Below are 21,224 nucleotides of genomic sequence, written 5' to 3' on the forward strand. Positions count from 1 at the left end.
ATCTATCAAAAGTATCATACAAATGTGTTAAATGCTGTTCCCAGCTATCACTACATACAATTAGATCATCAATATAAGCATAACAACAGTCTAAATCTTTTATAACATTATTGATCATTCTTTGAAATGTAGCTGGAGCACTTTTCATGCCAAACGGCATTACAGTATATTGAAATAAGCCATCTGGTGTAACAAAAGCTGATATTTCACGAGCTCTCTGTGTCAATGGAACTTGCCAATAACCTTTCAATAAATCAAATTTGCTCACAAATTTTGCTTGACCAATATTGTCAATACAATCGTCTATCCTTGGAATCGGATAGGAATCAGATTTTGAGACTGAATTTACTTTTCTGAAATCAGTCACGAAACGAAAGGTTTTATCTGGTTTTGGCACAAGGAGACAAGGAGAGCTCCATTCACTGTTACTCGGCTCAATAATATCATTGTCAAGCATATATTTAATTTATTTTCTCATAACTTCAAGTTTGAGTGGATTGAGCCGGTAAGGATGTTGCTTAATTGGAGAAGCATCTCCTACATCAACATCATGACAAACAGCAGTTGTTTTGTTAGGCACATCTGGAAAAAGATTTTTGAAAGAAAATACCAAAGTTTTTATTTCTTCTCTACGATCAAAAGACAGATGTGCAAGTTTTGAATCTAAATTTGACAAAATTTCTGAATTTTTCAATCTAACTGTCTCTTCCATAGTTTTACAACTAAAAGTTGGTTCAATTACATCTGGTTTGTCATGATTGTTCTCAAATTTAACCATGTCTAAAGTGGCAACTGGTTTACTATCACATAGTACATTAGTACGCTCAAAATATGGTTTTAACATATTAATATGACACACTCTATTTTGTTTGCGCCGACCTGGAGTTTTTACAATATAATTCAAATCATTAATTTTACTCTCTATTGTATAAGGACCACAATATTTAGCCTGTAAAGGATGTCCAGGGACTGGCAAAAATACAAGTACCTTATCACCAGGCTCAAAAACTCTGTCCCTGGCATCTTTATCATACCATATTTTCATCTTGTTCTGTACATTTTTTAAGTTTTTCTGAGCAATTTGACAAGCAGTAAACAATTTTTTTTTAAATCTAGATACATAGTCTAAAAGATTCCAGTCAGTATGTTCAGTAAGCCACTTTTCCTTAATCAATTTTAACGGTCCCCTTACAGTATGACCAAATACCAACTCAAAGGGACTAAATCCAAGGGATTCTTGAACAGCCTCTCGGACTGCAAAAAGTAGAAAGTGAACTCCATCATCCCAGTCTCTGTCAAATTGAAGACAAAAAGTTCTAATCATGTTCTTCAATGTTTGATGAAAACGTTCTAAGGCACCTTGAGATTCTGGATGATAAGCACTTGATCTGTATTGAGCAATCCCTAACTGGTATACGACTTGCTGAAATAAACCTGACATGAAATTTGATCCCTGGTCGGACTGTATAGACTTAGGAAGTCCTACTAATGTGAAAAATTTGATCAAAGCTTTGACGATAGTAGTTGTCTTGATATTTCTGAGCGGAATAGCTTCAGGAAAGCGAGTAGATGTACACATGATTGTCAATAAATATGCATTTCCAGTCTTGGTCTTTGGTAAAGGTCCAACGCAGTCAATTAGAACTCTGCTGAAAGGTTCGTCAAAGGCTGGAATAGGCAGAAGAGGTGCTGGTGGTATTTTCTGGTTAGGCTTACCAACAACCTGGCATATATGGCATGATTTGCAGTATTCTGCAACATCGTTTCTAAGTCTGGGCCAGTAGAAATGTTGCAATATTTTTTGGCAAGTCTTCCTTATACCTAAGTGTCCAGCCAAGGGGGTGTCATGGGCAAGACCAATAATTTCTTGCCTATAAACTTTAGGCACCACCACTTGGTACACCACTCTCCATTCCTCCTCTGGGGTAGCATCAGGAGGCCTCCACTTTCTCATTAAAATGCCGTCCTGATGGTAATAGCATTCGGCCACTTTGTCTGCTTCCTCCTGTGGTTGAGCTCTCTGGCTGAGCTGAAGAACCTCAGGGTCTTTATGTTGTTCTTCAGATAAATTTTCTCGGTCTAATGAATGGCTGTTAACGTCTGGCCATGGCATAATAACATTCTTGTTAACACTAGGTGGTTTTGTAATGGCCTTTTCTGAGCTACCAGGACCTTCAATGTCAGCTATAAAAGTGTCAGAAAGGTCCATGTAATCAAATTTGTCTTCTTGCAAATTCTCATTTTTTTGTTTTCTAGCCATCGCCCTAGTAACAACACAAGCTGGATACAATTCAGCATCATATTCAGGTGATTTAACATCCACCACCGGTTCACTGGTAACAATTGGTTCAGCAACCACTTTGTTCCTAGCTAGATCATTTCCTAGCAATAATGTAACACCCTCAACAGGGAGATTAGGACGAACACCTACAACAACTGGTCCAGTTATCAAATCTGACTTCAGATAAATACGATGGAGAGGAACATCTATACAACCCAACTCTACACCTTGTGACAAAATGGAGGCACCAACAGAAGTCTTCTCGGACAAAGGCAACACACCTTCTAACAATAAAGACTGAGAAGCTCCAGTGTCCAGTAAAATCTTAATAGGCTGAAGAGTGGTATCAACAATAGAAACAAATCCATCAGACATAAAGGGTTTATATTCCTCCATGTAATCACAAAAACTGGACTTAAAAGCCTGACGCGCAGGACATTCCAATGTACTGGTAATATAAGGTGTCGTACAAGCACTGGTCTTTGGCTTATTATCTCGTTCATTCTTCTTCTGGAGTCTAAAACAATCAGCCATCAGGTGACCATTCTTCTTACAATAAGCACACATCAGTGACTTCTTCTCAAAAGTATCAAATTTTGGACTAGACATTTTATAACTGGACTGACTCTTATTATGTGCAACAGGCTTACTATTAGTATGCTCAGTGCTTTGATTTTTGTAATTTCCACTGGAGGTATTGACATTTTGACCCTTGAAACTTCTTTTATGTGAAAGAGTATAATTATCTGATATAACAGCTGCATCATGTATTGACTCAACAGTTTTGTCGTCTAAATGTGTTTTTAATTCTGAATGAACACTTTTTGTTTTCTTTGAAGTAAGCCATTTATCAAATAGATCTTCTTTTTCCCGAGCAAATTCCATATAGGTTTGCGAATCAAACTTTTTATAAGATCTAAATTTCTGTCTATATGCTTCTGGTTCTAGCTCATAGGCTTTCAAAACTTCCTGTTTCACAGTGTCATAATCAGAACTTTTTTCTGATGGAAGTGCGGAGTATATTTCAGCTGCCTTACCCTCAAAAACACTTTGCAGCATCGTAGTCCAATACGGCATTGACCATTTCAAATTATTAGCAATTTTCTCAAACTGTGGAAAATATTTGTCGACTGTTTTTTCACAAAATTTTGGTACCAAACGTATATTTTTTGCTGCATCAAAATAATCTGATTTTGACCATTTCAATTTTCAGTTTTTCCATCTCTAGCCTTTCCCTCATTTCAAGTTCTGCCTGTTTTAATTTAAGTTCATCTTGTTTTAATTTAATTTCATCTTGTTTTAATTTGAATTCATCTTCTTTTTCTTGTTTATCTATTTCCAATCTTTCCTTCATTTCCAGTTCTTTTAATCTAAGTTATTGTTCTAATTCAAGCTGTTTTAATTTAAAGGCGTCAACATTTTCGACCTTAAGTTCAAGAGCCTCTTCACCTAAAATTTCTGCGTCAACTAGTTTGTCTATAACCAAATTTTTTATAATTTGTTTTCTCATAGATACTTTAAAAGCTAATTTCAGTTGTTTAGCAAGCAACACTAATTCCTCTTTCTTTAAATTATCAAAACTCTCCATGCAGGTCTGGCGTTTTCAAAAATTTACCAGCATCAAATGCCATTTTGTAGAATTTTGTTGGCTAGTTATAATAAAAATATTAAACAAATTTTGAATAAAATATGTTCAGTATCCCGGACGAGCCCCCAATTTCTGTTACGGCCAGAAATCGCCTTTAAATTGTAGCCAACAAAAGACACTAATAAATAGTAAAATTTAACAATATTTATTATACAAAAGTTTACAAGAAGTTTTACACAAATATAACTGTCAACTTAACTGTCAAATATGAGTCCAATCTTTTATCTTTATCTGTATCCGGAAATCTTTCGGAATCCAATCTGAATATTATGTTCACTACTAAGGTCACAATCCAGTATGATGTTGTTTGTAGAATAAAAGTGTCAATCCAAATGCTGTGAATACTAATGTCTATCAATGTCTATGTCCAAGTTTAATTATGAGAGTTTAACTTTAGTGTCTGTATATATAGTGTTGTCATGGAAAGTTCTAGAACACTCTATAATGGAACATTGTGGAAAATCCTGGAAAGTTACAACGGAAGTTTCTGGAATAACGTAGAAGTTTAAATTATGCATCTTTTATAAGGATCATTCTAGAAAGTTCCAATCATTCTGTGATTGTTCCAGTGATTCCTAAACTGCACAGTTATATAATTATTTGGTAAACAACTATCAGGCCATTCAACACAAATTAGGCCAACATAAATAAACATAATCATTACAATATCATAACAATATGTTCACTATTTCATAATGATCCCTATATCAATGCTAGATATAGTGATTTATTACAACTAGTATTTCATTTATCATTTGCATTCATACTAAAATCGCTCAATAACTTGACTATTTCTGTATGTCCAGCCGAACAAGCTGCATTTAAAGCTGTGTCTCCATCTTCATCTTTTAGGGTTGTATCAACTCGACTATTTATTACTTGTCCATTTAAATCCAGTAAAAATTTTACTGTGTCATAATGACCGTTGTGACAAGCCAGAAGTAGTGGTGTATAACCGTAATTTGTTTTGTCATTAACATTCATACCAACATCTATCAATAACTTTACCACGTTGGTATATCCCTTCGAACAAGCTAAATGTAAAACTGACCATCCGTCATTTCTTATGTTTGTATCTACAAAGCTATTTAGCATGTTGCCATTCAAATCAAGTAGTAATTTTACCACTGCAAAGTGACCATCCTGACAAGCTAGATATAGTGGTGTAGAACCGAGTTTCGTAGTGTCATTTACGTTCATACCAACATCAATCAATAACTTTACTACTTCTGTATGTCCATTCGAACAAGCTGCATGTAAAACTGACCATCCATCTTCATCTTTTATGATCATATCTACACAACTATTCAATGTTTGGGGATTTATATCTAGTAATAATTTAACTGTGTCGTAATGACCTGCATGACAAGCTAGATTTAGTGGTGTACAACCATGTATTGATCCATTGATATTTATTCCAACTTCTATCAATAACTTTACAATCTCAGTATTTCCGTTCAAACAAGCTGTATGTAATAATGACACTCCATCTTCACCTTTCAGGGTCATATCTACACAACTATTTACCATTTGACCTTTTAAATCAAGTAATAATTTCACAGTGTCAAAATGACCTTCCTGACAGGCTAAATATAATGGTGTAGAGCCTTCAGGTGCTGTGCCATTTATATCCATACCAGTATCAATCAATAACTTTACTACTTGTGTATGCCCATTTGAACTAGCTGCATGTAAACATGACCATCCATTTTCATCTTGTATGGTTGTATCTACACAACTAGTCAATATCTGGCCATTTAAATCAAGTAAGTATTTCACTGTTTCGTAATGACCTTCCTGACAGGCTAAATATAATGGTGTAGAGCCTTCAGGTGCTGTGCCATTTATATCCATACCAGTATCAATCAATAACTTTACTACTTGTGTATGCCCATTTGAACTAGCTGCATGTAAACATGACCATCCATTTTCATCTTGTATGGTTGTATCTACACAACTAGTCAATATCTGGCCATTTAAATCAAGTAAGTATTTCACTGTTTCGTAATGACCTTCCTGACAGGCTAAATATAATGGTGTAGAGCCTTCAGTTGTTGTGCCATTTATATCCATACCAGTATCAATCAATAAATTTACTACTTGTGTATGCCCATTTAAACTAGCTGCATGTAAACATGACCATCCATATTCATCTTGTTTGGTTGTATCTACACAACTTATCAATACTTGGCCATTTAAATCAAGTAAGTATTTCACTGTTTCGTAATGACCATTCTGACAAGCTAGAAGTAGTGGCGTAGAACCGTCCTTCAATATGTTATTTACATTCATACCGACACCAATCAATAACTTTACTACTTCTGTATGTCCATGTAAACAAGCGGTATGTAAAACTGAACATCCATCCACTTCTTTTATGGTTACGTCAACACAGCTATTTAATGTTTGTTCATTTAAATCAAGTAATAATTTTACTACTGCATGATGACCGTTCTGACAAGCTAGATATAGTGGAGTAGAACCGTATGTCGATTTGTCATTTACATTCATACCGACATCGATCAATAACTTTACTATTTCTGAATGTCCCTTTGTACAAGCTGCATGTAAAGGTGACCATCCGTCTTTACATTTTAGGGTTGTATCTACACAGCTTTTTAATGTTTGGCCTTTTAAATCAAGTAAACATTTCACTGTGTCGTTACGTCCTTTTTGACAGGCTAGAAATAGAGGTGTTAAACCTTTAGTTGTTACGTCATTTACCGTCATACCAACATCTATCAATAATTTTACTACTTCTGTATGTCCATTATTACAAGCTGAATGCAGAACTGTCCATCCACTTTTAAGAGTATGTTTATTCTTCAATTCATCAGCCACTGTTCTATTTTTCTGTATCACATGGATACAATTTGTAATGTACTTTACTGTTTCAAAATAACCATTTGTGCAAGCAATATACAGTGGTGTCTTACCGTGTTTTTGTTTCTGATTTACTTCCAAACCAAGTTCCATCAATGTTTTAACAATTTCTAAATGCCCTTTTTCACAGGCTATATGTAAAGCTGTGTTTCGAAAGTTATCTGCTATTGTTAAATCGACATTATATTTACCATTCAGTAACAGCTGTACCAATTTAACATTACCATTTGAGCAAGCAAAATGTAAAGTACTTTTGTTTAAATTATTAAGTTTGTTTGGTTCTGCTCTGTTTTCTAACAACAACTGAGCCACTTCAGTGTGACCATTAAGGCAGGTTGCAGATAATGCAGTTGTTTTGTCAGAGTTTTCTGCATTAATGTCATGAAGATATTTCATGAGATATTTAACAACTAAAATGTGACCGTTTTCACACGCAACAAAGAAGGAGGATCTACCTTTTTTGTCTTTCCCATCTATGTGACCAGGACTTTTTACCTTGAAATATTCTACAAAATCGACGTATCCTAAATAAGATGATACAAAGAACGGTGTAGCTCCATCCTTGTCAGCAACGTAATTAGTTACCTGACATGTGTCTTGTTCTTTAAGAAAAGAAAGCAGTAATTTTCTATATTTCTGATTCTCTGTCTGTATGTTTCCAAAGACTTCCCAGTTGTTTCCTTTCAAAGCCTCGCTATATTGTCTTTTGAGATAAATTTCTTCCAACTCTAGTGGGATATAAACTACAAATGGCACACTCCTTTGACCACATGATGAAAGCTGAATGCGATGTGCAATAAAAGCAATGTCAACATACTCGATTAAACAATTCATTATAGATGGTGCAATCGCTGCTGAAATTATGTCAAACATTTTGTCATGGATTGCTGTATACAGATTTTCGGATTCGGTAACATAGATACCTTGAAGACTCCTTAAACATTTTTGTATCGACACCATGGATACATAGGATTCAATCTCAGCGTCTCTGCATATAGTCTTCACTAAATGTTCTAAACCACTGGAAATTAATTCTTTTTTACAAAATTTATTATTCTTCAGAACTAGGAGAGAAAGACAGAGAAAAGATGTTTCAGATTTGATTTTCATTTCTGAAATTTCTTTTTCCAAAACTTCAACGGGATGATTAAAAAAATCTGGAATTTGTTTAGTGTTTTTGCCGTACAGTGCACATAAAAGGAAAGAAATCGTACAGACAAATGTTTTCTATGTTGTTAACAGTATTCTCAGGTAAATACGACAATGCAATATTTCTCATTTCATCTGGAGAAATTTTATATTCAGTACTAAAGCTGCATTGTACAAGTGAGAAACAAGCAAGTTTAGGAAATGCTTTGTGAACATATATATTCTCCCTGCACGTGATTATAAACTTAGCCTCTGATTTGCTGGAGATGTCATCATTATCATCATTCTCATTACTAGAGCGTAATAGCATATTTAATTTACCATCGTTTTGTTCCCAGGAATCTGCTTTATGCTGATTAAGAGCAAATTTACCACACATATCATCTATTACAAAAACTTGGTTCTTCTCTGCTGTAAAATGTTTAAGTATTTCTGATGGACCATCACAAGGAATTATTTCATATCCCTCTTTTTCAAATGTCAATGCTATATGATGAGCGACAATAGATTTCCCACAACCCGGAGATCCAGTAATAATGACTCCTCTATTTTGGTTTAGTGATTGAAGTATAAAAGTGAATGCTGCGGTAGAAATGTATTTCATGTCTTTTTCTTTCCATTCTGTCAAAGTTTTAATGTTTATTTCTGCAAAAACATTCATTAGTTTTTAGTTTTTGTTAGAATATATTATTTTCTACTAACCTCTAAAATGCAAATCAAAAACAGCTTTGTTACACTTCGATTAATTATTTACTATTTACTGCATGTTATTCTATTGTACTCGTAAACAAAAGTATAGAAAAATTTGTTTGTGGAGAGGAAAGGATAAGATCTTTGTATCTGTCATTAACTAATGTTGGTGTGAATTCTGTCAATAAAATTTAGATTGAAAATGGGGAATGTGTCAAAGAGACAATGACCCCAAAAAAAAGTAGAAAACAACAGATGGCAACCACTGGGTCTTCAACACAGCGAGGAAGGCCCGCACACGGAGGCGTGAATAAGATGTGACTAAGATGTGAATAAGTTCAGTCAAAACGGATGTCACAATAGAATCAAGAACAAGAACATATAAAAGAACTAAAATTGACAAAACATACGAGACTGACCAGCGCCTCCTGAATTTGAATAGGCGTAAGAATGCTGCAGAATTCAACATGTTTTGTCAGATCTCAACCCTTTCCCATACATGTAGCCAACACAATTAAACGTGTTAATAGTATAACTAAATTTAATTGGACACTTCAACAATCTATTTAACTATAAACAGCTTAAGCTCTGCCTACTTATGTTGTTTGCAGATGTCAATCTTAATTACAATGCTTGAGCAAAATTTCTACAAACAGCAAAAGAAAGTCAACGAACCTTTGTCTTGCTAACACTTTGAAAAAAGCTGTGATACCAAAGTTAAGTAATCCTTAATGACATGACAACAGTATCGTACCTATATCCTTTCTAAATAAGTCTGTTTACAGATTGGTTAACTATTCAGGTGAATGTCGACTTTTTTGTGCTTTGTATAGAATATTACCATAAAAAAATGGTGTGAAATACCTGTACGTAAAAGATGTCTGCGAGTTGAATTGTATTTACGAATAATGACCTTGTACTGATGACACACTTTAGTAATTTTTGATATTGAAAACTCTGGTGTAATACTTTTTCATTAATACAGAGAATTCTCTTCTATTAAAATAAAATACGTTATTACAAACACGAGTGAATCGAAAAAATTGAGAAATATAGACACTATTAGATTGTGACAAGGAAACGTCACCATTTAAAAAAGAAGATAATTAACAATAGTTAATGAAATTCATTCTTTTTATCATAAATGTTGGTACTTTAGCTTCCGTTTGAAGACATAAATATGAAGATTTAGAAAGGGGCAGTGTACATACTGAAGTCGTCATTATTCAGAACAAGCACATTATCAAAATACCTAAAAGTGTTATTCCATTTTGTATGAGATGTTCATGATGTTGTTTTAATAGGTCTATGCATATTCTAATTATCAATTATTACTCATAGGAATATAAAAACAGGTTTGCATTAAGTGGTGCACAGTTAGTTCTCATTCCCATAATTTGACGATATTCGGAGCGAACAAAAACCTTATCTAGTAAAATTTTCAAGGTAGTAATCGTATCAAAAATTGTCCAATTAACAAAGTTTTTGTTTGTTAATACTACAAAATGGTATTGTAGAGTCTACACATATATATGTACATGCTGTTTGATTATAATCTATGATGGGTTCCAGCTCTTTGCAAAATTCTTAATTCACAAACACCAAACAAATCTATGGCAGTTTTTTTGTTGTTTTTTTTTCAATCTATTGAGCCGAGTTCACATGAACTCTTCAATCGACTTCAGAGTTTATAGATTATCACGTGAATGCACTCTAGTTGATATTATCGGAACAACTCTAAGCAACTCTAGGATAAGGCCCTGACCAAGCATAACAAATAAAATATTCTCATTGGTTTGAGGTCATTCGAGAGTTTCTCGAGTTTAACTCTGGCTTGGTCTTGCAGATCTTGATATTACGTAATTTTCAGGACGAAAGAATAAGCTATAATGTCCACGTCATTGATTACGTTGACGGTTTGTAATATAGAAAAAAAAAGAAAATGCCAGTTTTCAAGAACCATAATCTATAAAATAAATTATATTTTATAATTCGAGTATACGGTTACGGGAATCCCTGCAAATAGGTAACTGTTATCATCTTTTTGGATAATATAAGAATACTAGCGAATAACCCCGGTCAAATGAATATGATCTGCTGGTTTTAGTGTTTATGTTTCGTGTTTGATTTCGTTCCTTGTTTTCTTATCCTCGTCTGTGTTCCGAATGTTTCCTCGTCTGTGTTCCGAATGTTTCCTCGTCTCTTGATTTTTGGGCGAATTTTTAACTGTCATATTGGTATGATTTTGCTGTTCTTTTATAACTTCTATGATATACTGTATTTTGGTTATCTTTATCATTTTGTATGGTTCTCTTTTTAAACAAAATCAATAGCATTTTTCAGCTATATTACAGCGACAACTTTTTTTATATAAGTGTATACTGGGAGGAAATGTTTGTTGTTTATTTTATTTTTTTATTTTTTTTTTCTTTATGTTATATCAGTCACGCAGAGTGCAATTGTCATAATACGGGAATTATATCGGGTTAACATAACTCATATCGGGTATGGCTATCCGATTAATTTGGTATTTTGAAAATTACACTCTGTATCAAATTTATCTTGGTTTTCATACAATCCTTGACGTATACATGGGTTACACCCCTTGTTTATGTTTACATTAAATATTAAAATTCCCATATAGGAATAGAAAATTATTGTTTCATTTGTAAAAACCATGACGAAATTGTTTGATCATGTTGAAGTGCAAACCCTTTCGGGAAACAACTTGTTCTATTCTACAATAAATCTGAAATACCTTTTATATTATTATTTTCTATTTCTAATGTCTCTATTTTCTGGCTGACGGTACGCAGATGTTGATTGGTGTTTTCCATCTGTTTCTCAAGTCGTATCAAATCTATTATATCATTAGTTAACGGTGAACTCATCATTGCATCAATCTCTGACTTTAAGTCCGGCACTAGTCTTAATATGGCCTGTAAGACAAAACACAACTGCAGAATATACTTTGTACGAAACAACTATTACATAATTAAGCAAGCACTACAAAAAGTCAGAGCTTATGTGTTGACATGAAGTATGTGTTACAAGACATGATTTTTTTAAATACTTTTTTTACCTCATGAATAGATTACCTTAGCTGTATTTGGCAAATCTTTAGGATTTGTTAGTCATCAATGCTTCATCATCTTACACTGATGGGTTCGTCTGGCGTATATACAAAATTTAATCCTGGCATCAATGATAAGTTTATTTATATTCATTGCCCGAAACGACTACATGTTGTGTCGACCAGTAGGGTCAAGCACAAGTTTTACTTAACAACACTCCAAATAATATCTACAGTACTTAGCTGTAATTAACATCACTTGGCTTTGGTCTCGACTTTACTTTATAAGCATGATTGAGTTCTTGATAATCTTAATATATAGATATATGAAGATGTGGTACTATTGCAAATGAGACTACTCTCCATCCAAGTCACAATATGTATAAAGTAACCAGTCTGAATATGAAATTGACAAATATTCGACCATCTCGACCAGTGCTCGACCAGTCTAGACCTGTCTCAAACCTGTCGTGACCAGTCACGACCCGTCTAAAGCATTTTGAACTTTAAATCAAGTCTTGACTGGTCTGAAAAAGATTGGCGAAAGATATCGTAGGGACATTCAAACTTGTATATCGAAAATAGACTGACAAAGACAGCGCTAAAAAAGAAAAATGCAGTTTCAGAACATTTGTCTCAATTATATATTGATCTAAGAAAATGCCAAGTTATTTCGAAGAAAACACACACAAAAATGTACTATAATATAACAATGGCCATTTCCTTGGGACAGGACATTTGAATAAAAAAATAATAGTCGGTTGACTCTGATTTTGTAGCATGCCAATTTTCCGACTTTTATGGCAGTGTTGAGTATAACATTAAAATATTAGCATTATACAATACATATAAATGGGAGATCATTAAGGACAGAGAATTACCTGAATAATAGCTAACAAAATGTGCCAGGTTTTAAATCAATACGCCAGACGCGCGTTTCGTCCATACAAGACTATCCAGTGACGCGCTGATAAAAAAAAGTTCAAAAGCCAAATCAAGTGCAAAGTTGAAAAGCATTAAGAACCAAAAGTTCCAAAAAGTTGTGCCCATTACGGTAGGTTTTTCTGCCTGGGATAAGAACATCTTTATTTTATAGAATAATTCATACTTCTGCAAATATAATTTTATATAAAATTATCTAATAAATAGATATTATTGGAAAAAAACGGTGAACATCTACAGAATAAAAACGACATAAAACAACCAAAACTAGCCGATAGAAATTCACAGGCAAGTTAGCCAAATCGATAAATGCACTAAATGACGTCACATTTTTAAAAATTTCTAAAAATTTCCTAAAAATAGGATATAATTTAAGATAAGGTGATATGGCATTTATTAATTACAATGCAAATTACAATACTAATAAATATAAAACCACCAAACAACTTTGAATTTTGTAAGATCAATATATAATTGAAATAGATGAGCTAAATTCAGACAAGTCGAGACTTACTTTAAAGTTAAAACCAAATTCTGACCATACCAAGATTATCAAAAAAATCACTCTTGTTAAGTAATATAAGATTAAGACCAAAGCCGAGTACAGTTGTGTAAAGTTATGTTCTTCCTATTGTATATCTCATAGTCTTTAAATCCAAAGAGCCGACAGCAATCAATCTATTAAAAGTTCATGGGAGTTTAGTTTATGGTATAAACATTTTTTACGGATGTACGTTATGATCTCTGAATGGTATAAATAGTTAGCGAAGAGGCATAACTAGGGTCACTGATTTGTTTAAATAATTATTGCTGAAGCAAGTTTAAGATTCTCAAATGGTATAAAAAAAAGTTGTTGTTGATGTTATTTTGGTATCAATAATGTTATAAACGTTATTGTAAAGGCAGGATTTGATCAGTGAATTTCATATAGATCCTTTCACTTGTTTATGTTCAATCTTTTCTTACTTTTGTACTTGGTGATTTGAATAAGCAACTTCCTATCCATACCAGCTACATTACTTTATCTATTTAAGATGATATTCTATATAATTTTCTACTGTCGTCGAGTGTGATACTCTAAGAATCTAATTTTGACTATGTGTACTTTGACTTTGAATAAGCAACTTTCTATCCATACCAGCTACGTTTAAGTAAAAAATACCTCGACTACACAGTTCCTTATTTCTGAAAAAGTGTTTTCAGAAATTGTCCCGCTGTCTGAATGAACAATGCAGTTCCTGTAAAATTTTATCCTAGAAATATCTGTAGCTGTGGTATGAATCATGTCCAGTGGAAGACTATCCTGGATGTCAAGATCTGTAAAATTTCTGAGTAAACATACCATCAATGATACATCAAACATGTCTGATGATACTTCCGACGAACCTAAACAAAGATATGATAATAGTAATATAATATAACATGATAATTGAGTGAATGTCCGATCGAGTTCGTACCTATATAGGAGTATGTATCTAAAACTCATACATCACTATTCCAACCCCTTCTTCTATTATGTCAGATGACTCTGAACTACCCTTTCTTTTATTTATGTCCTCTTGTTTAGTAGTTTCCGTATTTTGTCGGATACTTGATGACATACAGCGCTTAGCGTTTTAAACGGGACAGTTTCACTTTATCTATTTACTTCATTCAATTATGTTGTGCTAGTTCATATTCTTCTTCTTTTAATTAAAAATATGCAAAACAAACATTGAAAAATAAAGCTCAGAAAAGAAACAATACTCAATGGCAAACTCGTTTAAAGGGTATTATCTCGTCTCAATGTTCTAAATCGCTTAACTAAAATTACCATAGTGACTAATAGTTTTAATAATTATATTGGTCGTTATCCTTCTATTGATAAGTGTAATGCCAAAAAAACTTATATTTACCTATCATTCCAACAACAAAACGATAAGCTATACATCTAATTTTGGTAAATCTTCCAAATGTCTTGAAACTGATATCAATTGAAAAACTAAAATTGTCATTTAAATGCCTACTTCGCAAAACCGGAATTCCGTATTTAGTAATAGGTGAAACCGGACGCTCTTCATCTAAACGCACAAAAGATAATCCTTGTTTAGGAGAACCCCATGGTTTTTAAAGAATCATTTATCATCTATAATTTATATATATCAGCATTCCAGCATATGGAGTATAAATCTCCAAGTAGATATGATATTCCAGGGATTATCATAATTTTCTTGATAGAAAATTGCTGCTCATAAGAAAGCTATTCAAGCAAAACATAAACTGATTCGAATTAGTATCTTTATGTCTGTATCTTTCGAATTTTGCTTGACACCGTGGATTTCGATATCATAACCTTGTCAAAACATGAACTTGATTATATCATCAGTACAAGGACATCATTTGAAAATATGAATCACCTTGCAGACATCCTATACGTTCAGTTCTTTCACATCTTATTTTTTATGTTAATATTCTGTATAATACAAAATATGTCGGCATTTACCTCAAAAGCTAACCAAACCTGTAAACAGACTTATTCATAGAAGATATAATTACAATACCGTTGTTAGGTCATTAAACATGGCATACCTTGGTATCAATATTGATTCACTTATAAATGTGGTCTCTATATCGGAAATAAACACATTTATTCTAAAACCAATTATTGGCATGATACAGGTTATGTTTTTCTCATTTAGAGTATGATTTTAAAATATTAAACCCTTTACGATTGAAATAAATTTAAAACATGTTTTCATATTGAAATATATATTAATTGGTCAACCGAATTTTTTTTTGTATTATTTCACTACTCTGTTTTTATTTGACTGAACATTTATTCTTATTATCAAGACCATTCAATATGTGTTGTTGTGCTGGGGGGTGTACAGATTGAATAACACTATATCTTTATCCTACCTCTTGGATATAATAAATCATACTGTGCCAGTGTGATGACTCTTTTCTTATATGTTAGGTCGTCTATCTTACGTCGATTTTTACTCAGAAATTTTTGTAACTGTTCTGGATAGAATTCAATGTCAAACCTTCGTCTTACCGCACGAGGTGCGATCTTTATCAACAAACCAGCTAATCGTAGAAAATTTATATCCTCCTGTGCCAGGAATGATGCCATTCTACAAAAGAACAGTTATATTGAATTTGGAAGAAAAGGAAAAACTGACATTGGAAATAATGTTTGAATCTGATCTCTAGATGAGGAGCGCCATAATAACATACAATAATCAAATTATATAATCTCAAGGACCATTGCAATAACGAGTAAACTTTGGAATATGGAGTGCTTTCAAAACAACGTGCATTATGTTGCTGTCTTGCTGCTAGTATAACTTCTGATACTTATGTAGCGATACAATATTACCCATTTTCCAAATTCATAAATTTAGAAAGTGTATACCATTTATATTTTACAGTATATTGGTGTTATAAGGGATAATGTAGAATCAATTAAAGTTTCATGAAGTATGTATAATCACTGCTAACTTTAATGATTGTTTACTAATCTATTACTTGTATTTTAACATGGTTAAGAGAATATACATCATCTTGTCAGGGATTATATATACTAATAAATAAAGAGACAGTGAATAAAAGTTAAATAGTGTATTTTAAACATCTTATGAAACATAAATACTTAAAGCACAATATTGTATTGCAAATTGATTATTTTATAACTGTATTTTTGTGGTGTTGGGGTTTTTTTACAACAAAAAAACTTTTATAACTCTGGTCCTTTTAATATTGAATTTTGAACAATTTGAAGAGAGCTAAATTATTCATTAGAAACATATGTGGATGCTCAGAGAGTAAATCGGAAACCTCAAAATTATTTTTTGTATAGGATTTAGCAAAGTTTCATGATTCATAGCAAGGCATTATCATTTCAAATCCGACTTGCATAAACGACGGCCATTATTTTATTTCTGATCTACATACAGAATCGGTATCAAACCATAACAGCCAAAGTCCGCCCTTCTGTGAATTCCGTTATTGTGTTTGAATGAATCCTGGATTTAGTCTGTTTTTTGTTCGTAGTTGCATGTTTTCCCCAATTTAATTCCCTCTTGGTTTGTGACGTTCATGTAACATAAAGCAGATAATCAATCATTATCTTCGTATTTTTTTTTACAGCAAATCGCGTGTATTTATATATCCAGGACAACAACATAAAGATGATTGTATGATACTTAACCCCTAACGTGAGGGATTGAACTTGATTTCCGTAGGATGAAGACATAATCTTTCAATCAGTTTAATTGAGGTTTGGAGTTTGTATGGCAGGAACTGCTAGTAGTCCTTTGTTAGTTTGTGTATTATTGTCATGTGATTAGATTCTTTTGTTACCTATTCTGACATCGGATTTTGAGTTCTTTTAAACTGGGTTTACTCTGCGTATTTTAGTGTGTTTCTTTATTGAACATTTGCTGGTATTAGAGAAGGGTTGAGACCTCACGTACATATTTAACCTGGCGACATTTTCGCTCCTGTCCTAAGTTAGGAGTATCTTGCCATTTTTAGTCCTGTGTGTTTTTGTATTTTCTGTTCATTAAAATGATTGGAATATAGTATGACGCATAATTTCACTGAACTAGTACATTTTTATATTTTGGGGCCAACTGAAGCCTACCTCTGGGTGCAGTATTCTCCCCTGTATTGAAGACCCATTGGTGGCGTCGGCCTTTATCTGCTCTAAGGTAGATTTGTTGTCTGTTTGACATTTTCCCTTTTTTCATTCTCATTTTATTTGACTTCGGTTACATATATGCTGGTCACTTAAAAGTATCATTTTAAAAGATTCAAATGCGTTTTCGTTGATGGATAATGTTTCATACAATTTATCAGAATATAAATTGACCAACTGTTCACTTTATATTTGAAAACAAGGACAAAGAATGAAGACTACGTACTGTAGTATAACATAAACATGATAAAGGGGCAAGAAATACAGATGACTTATTTGTTTATATTATCAATTTATCAAACTAAGGATCTTTCATTTGTGTTAATAGTTCCAGGAATAATTTCACGGAATTTAATTTGTAAAATGTCCTCAATAAGTTCATAGATTATATGGGATATTTGGTCATTTTCAAGGCAAAAAAATGTAAAATCAAAAAAATATCGCACTCAGAGGAAAATACAAAACGGAAAGTCCCTCATTGAATGGCAAAATCATAAATGTATAATCACTAAATGTACCTGGAAATATTGTTTTGTTCAACATGTTTGATACGTTTTAATTTTCAGTTCTAACCAAATATCAAAATCAAAACACATCAAACGAAAAGATAACACGGTAATTTTCCTGACTTGTTACAGGCACTATCTTTTGTGGTAAATATTTGATTAAACCTTTTTGTAAAGCATGCATAACCTCTCACATAAATGACAGTCGCAAAACATCCATCATGTTGTGATGAATATTTGTGGTAAATATTTTATTAAACCTTGTTGTAAAGCATGCGTAACCTCTCACATAAATGACAGTCGCAAAACATCCATCATGGTGACAACAATGTGTAAAAAACATAGTAGGTAAAAATGTCAGAAATATGGTAAAGCAGTCAACATTGTGTTATGATCTTAATCACTTTATAAACAAACAAATGTGTAAACAAAGAAAAACAAACAGGCATAAAGACAATATAAAAGACGATATAACCAAAATGATGAACTTTCTTGTAATAGTTATCAAAGGTACCAGGATTATAATTTAGTACTCCAGACGCGCGTTTCGTTTTAATAAGACTCATCAGTGACGCTCATATCGAAATACGTATCAAGCCAAACAAGTACAAAGTTGAAGAGCACTGACAATCCAAAAGTCATAAAAGTTGTGCCAAATACGGCTAAGGTAGTCTATGCCTGGATTAAGAAAATCCTTAGTTTTTTGAAATATTCGAAGTTTAGTAAACAGGAAATTTATAAAAATTACCACATTATTGATATTCATTTCAACACCGAAATGTTGACTACTGGGCTGGTGATACCCGCGGGGACGAAACGTCCACCAGCAGTGGCATCGACCCAGTGGTGTAAATAGTTATCAAATGTACCAGGATTATAATTTAGTACGCCAGACGCGGGTTCGTCTTCATAAAACTCATCAGTGACGCTCATATCGAAATATTTATAAAGCCTAACAAGTACAAAGTTGAAGAGCATAGAGAATCCAAAATTCCAAAAATTGTAAAACATTAAAAAGAACCAGACATTGCTTGACATAACTCTTGCATCGATCATTTACATAAACTTATTTAAAAAAAATGTCAATGCAACATTACAATTGGTCCTATGAATATTTATTTTATCCGTATAAATAAAGGCAATAGTAGTTAACTACTGTTCAATAGACCTAATTCGATTGAAAATAAACAAATCTGAATACCAAATTAAAACTGAGGGAAACACATCTTCTATAAGAGGAAAACAACGGAGTAACAGGACCACTCAACAAAAACAAAAGCAAACGCCAACATACATGGCAACGGACTGTAAATAACAACATCAAACATAAGACATACTAGTAACAGAATATTCAACTGAACTTTCAGCAGAAATCCATAAATAAATACATGCATGTTGGCAATATAAATACCTAGACACGTTGCATAGCCAAGCGAATTCACACGGCAAAACAGTCATAATCGGGAATATGTAATTGTCGATATTAATTAGAGCAGAGAGAATACTGTGGATTCATTTATTTTCGTGGGTATCAATTTTCGTGGATATCTGATTTCGTAGTTTGTCAACTCTTTACAAAGCCTATTGAAACTATGTTATTCGTTGAACATTTTAATTCATTGTTCACATGTACCCAATCCGCGAAAATTGGTAAACCCATCTAATGGTAATGAATCCACAGTTGATGGTAAACCATAATCTAAGAATTGGTAAAAAATTAGTCAGCTTGTTTTGTTTTGACACAGACACAGTATATAGATCAGCAAATTCGCGAGGGTGTCTATAGCCTTTTAAGTTTGTCCCTCCTCATTACTCTATATTTTGTCTTTTGTGTTTCTATCAAGGAGTTTTGTTGAAATTGTATCGGTCTAATAAGTTAAGCCTTTTTATTCGGAATTTTATAAGTAGTTCTAGTTATTTATGGAAAGCCAACGGGGTCAAAATTCTTAATTCGTGACTTGTCTATTTTTAACTTGTAACTGTGTGATTTGTCAATTTGTATATTGATGTTTTGTTACTTGTCGATTCGTTAAATGTCGATTTGTAAATTGTCTATTTGTATATTGATGTTTTGTAACATGTCGATTCGTAAATTGTCAATTTGTATATTGATGTTTTGTACTTGTCGATTCGTAAATTGTTAATTTGTATATTGATGATTTGTAACTTGTCGATTCGTTAAATGTCAATGTGTGAAATGTCATCGTTGTATTATATGCTAACGATCATTATGACGACAGATGGCGCTCGGTCTCTTCTTAAGTGTATAAGCCTCCTGTGAGTATGTGCACCGTCATATGGAATATATATACCAAAGTAATTTAAATCAGTTCTGTGCACCACCACATACATATAAAAGAAACAAATAGATGAATGCATTTGTTTGTTTTATATGGCATGTATACCACGGACTCGGTTTTATATAGAGGTGACCTCAAATAAGCATGTTTGTTTACTAATGTACTGGTCACCAAACCTGGGATGGGGTTTGTCACTTCCTGTATTAAGGTATACATAGATGTGTCGCTGGAACGGGCTTCCTTATCAACTTCGCAAAATATATTACTCTCACTTGGTAGGAAATTTCTACTTAATATTTAACCGGGTCAAAATAAGACTAAATACATGAAATATAAGACGGGGCTTGAAAATTTATACTAATATTATCCTGGGCCGCAAATTTTGGACTAAATGTATAGTGGGAGAAATGGTTTGACACCCATGATTCCTTAATATTATAATCTAAATATGAAAATTTCAGAAAAGAATGTAAAAGAAGAGGGACGAAAGATACCAAAGGGACAGTCAAACTCGTAAATCTAAAACAAACTGACAACGCCATGGCTAAAAGGAAAAAGACAAACAGAAAAACAATAGTACACATGACACAACATAGAAAACTAAAGAATAAACAACACGAACCCCACCAAAAACTAGGGGTGATCTCAGGTGTTCCGGAAGGGTAAGCAGATCCTGCTCCACATGCGGCACCCTTCGTGTTGCTTATGTGATTACAAATCCGGTAAATAGTCTAATTCGGTAGGTCAAATTCATGAAAGGGAAGGGGATTGTAGTTACGACGTAAGGAACATATCCGATATCATTTGTGAAACGGTTATTCCATAACGGTCAACCAACTCGTGATGGCGTCCGTAAAATTTACGAAGGGATGATTTCAACTTCACCATTTGGAACTCTGGTTTAATAGCTTCCTTGTGAGCAGTAACCCTGTAAATGATCTTTTAATACAAGAAGTAAATGGAAGAACAATCTTTATATATTTGGCTACTGCATGAGTAATGAAGATAAAAAATGTTTTATCCACATATCATATTTGTACTTTACAAAACAAACTGAAGTGAAGTATACTA

At 33.1% G+C, this 21,224-nt stretch overlaps 1 protein-coding gene across 1 annotated transcript; it reads right to left on the minus strand.

The window, feature by feature from the left end:
• Window positions 1–4,673: 4,673 nt before the first annotated feature.
• Window positions 4,674–7,922, minus strand: LOC134689716 (ankyrin-1-like). Its single transcript, XM_063549682.1, has one exon. The coding sequence runs from the start codon at window positions 7,920–7,922 to the stop codon at window positions 4,674–4,676; it is 3,249 nt and encodes a 1,082-aa protein (XP_063405752.1).
• Window positions 7,923–21,224: the final 13,302 nt, after the last annotated feature.

Source organism: Mytilus trossulus, chromosome 11 (genome assembly GCF_036588685.1).
Source record: "Mytilus trossulus isolate FHL-02 chromosome 11, PNRI_Mtr1.1.1.hap1, whole genome shotgun sequence".
Classification (NCBI taxonomy): Eukaryota; Metazoa; Mollusca; class Bivalvia; order Mytilida; family Mytilidae; genus Mytilus; species Mytilus trossulus.